At 40.3% G+C, this 1981-nt stretch overlaps 1 protein-coding gene across 1 annotated transcript; it reads left to right on the top strand.

Moving 5' to 3' along the window:
* Nucleotides 1-1010: 1010 nt before the first annotated feature.
* LOC129769858 (NPC intracellular cholesterol transporter 2-like) lies at nucleotides 1011-1778 on the top strand. Its single transcript, XM_055772362.1, has 2 exons — nucleotides 1011-1268; nucleotides 1328-1778. Exons 1-2 carry the CDS (start codon nucleotides 1055-1057, stop codon nucleotides 1594-1596), a joined length of 483 nt encoding a protein of 160 aa, XP_055628337.1. The 5' UTR covers nucleotides 1011-1054; the 3' UTR covers nucleotides 1597-1778.
* Nucleotides 1779-1981: the final 203 nt, after the last annotated feature.

A 1981-nucleotide genomic window follows, 5' to 3' on the forward strand; every position in this document is an offset into this window, starting at 1 on the left:
CAAGCATTCGAAATATGGGTAGGGTTAGTACACGAATCGGCAGAACAAATGTATGGAAAAAACGGAAGTTCTACCAGTTTTCATGAATTTAAACCGTTTAGAGATTAGCGAATTGTAATGTATAGCATATCAAACAAATCTTAGAGAATTTTAGATTCGATTGGTATGCAAATCATGCGAATTCGTTGACAGTGAAAATAGTTATTAACGTTAACTTTATTTCGTGACCTGTTTTCTGATTTGACATCCTTCCTGAAAAATGTAGTTCTACGTCAAAAGATGCCCTTTTGTCTTGTATTGCCGTTAACTGCGATTGCGATGGAACGAGAAATGTTCATAAAACTATTACGACTGCATTAGGCCGCGCTAATTTTTGTTTCAGATTTACAAAAACGTTGATACATTTTTGTCATAAGAATTGAAAGCGAGTCTGGCTACTTATGTGTGTATTGCGGAACTGAATCTTGGGTCCTAGTTTAAGATCCTGATTTTGGAATATCAGATTTGAAGTAGGGATGAATCAAATATGGAATATGAAATTGTTCACCTTTTAAAAAAAATTAAAAACTGTAAATGTTAAACGATAAATATCGATTGGAGGTGCTAACCTGAATTGGAATATTTTGCTCGGTATTCGGTATTCGGTATTCGAATATTTTGCATCAAATATTCTGATATAGAAAATTGGATATCGTCATTCGATTGCTAAAAGCTGTGGTACTTTTCCAAAATTACCAACAGATTAGAAAGGCAAATCAAGATCTGATTAAGAATGAACATTTTCTCAACGATCCGGTGTACGAACTGAGCTAACTCGGTCGCAATCAACACATGCATCTAATCCTGAGATAGCGGTAGCGTCATAAAACGCACCTGTTGTCCAGATGTGTAACTCCTAAATCTGCACACCTGTTAATAAGGAGAAACGCAATTGATAAAAAGAAAGCTTATCGCAGCTGCGGCATGGTATAAAAGCCGAATCCATTGTCACCTCAAGCCATCAGTATCGGTACTCCAGGACTTCTCTGACAATCTGTTCAACCTAGACAACAACATGTTCAAGCTCCTGCTTCTCGCCGCCCTCATTCCAGCTGTTATGCTGCAGAATGCTGACAACTCCCCCCATCATGAGTGGAGTGCGGCCAGATATACCCAGTGCAAGGGAGGCCAACCGATGCCACGTGCGGTTCGCATTGAGAACTGCCCAGGCGACGTGTGCGACTTGCGCCGTGGATCCAACGCCAACATGGCCCTGGATTTCACCGCATGTAAGTGTCAAAATTGAACCACTTCCACATATTTTACTCAAAAACAATTCCGTCCCCAGCTGCAGTGTCTTCCACTCTACGCGTCACGGCAACGGCTTACGTATTCGGAATAGCGGTCCCATACGAACTGCCCTCTAATATCGCCAATGCCTGCGTCTGGTTGGACAGAGCGCGCTGCCCGATCGACCAGGGCGAGGAGCTGTCCTACATTCTGGAGTTTCCGATCGGTCACATGTACCCGGCAATCAGTCTCGAAATTGAAATCAGCCTTTTGGACGATGCCTCGAACTCGCAAGCGTGCTTCAAGATCCAGGCTCAGGTGGTCTAGGTTGGCATCGACTTGCGCACCTCCTCGAAAACTCCGCTTCACGGTTTTGTACGCTTCGATTTGACCAAAAATATAATAGCTATAAACAGTTGAGTTATTTTTTTATAAATGAAAAAAAATAGTTGATATTTACTCTAATTTTTAAACTTCAATTATAAAGTTCTTATGAGCGATCAGAGTAATGTCTCTGCTTTTTTTCGTTTATACGACAGTAAAAAGGCAAAATATGCTGAAAATTTCCCCCAGAAAACCTCAAGAAGTAATATCTTAAATGAAAAGTAGAATATAATGGAGCGTAGCTCCCAAAGTCATTTTCACTAATTGTAAATATTTGGTAGGTACCAACTCATTCATCATGAAAAGTTTACGATTTAATTCAAAATTA

The sequence above is a fragment of the Toxorhynchites rutilus genome, chromosome 2 (assembly GCF_029784135.1).
Source record: "Toxorhynchites rutilus septentrionalis strain SRP chromosome 2, ASM2978413v1, whole genome shotgun sequence".
Classification (NCBI taxonomy): domain Eukaryota; kingdom Metazoa; phylum Arthropoda; class Insecta; order Diptera; family Culicidae; genus Toxorhynchites; species Toxorhynchites rutilus.

What these genes read in the sequence shown, in the direction of transcription:
- LOC129769858 (XM_055772362.1), top strand. Translation starts at nt 1,055, where the DNA reads ATGTTCAAGCTCCTGCTTCTCGCCGCCCTCATTCCAGCTGTTATGCTG. An exon ending in GGCCCTGGATTTCACCGCAT is followed by an intron (nt 1,269 to 1,327) that starts GTAAGTGTCAAA and finishes TTCCGTCCCCAG; the next exon opens with CTGCAGTGTCTTCCACTCTA.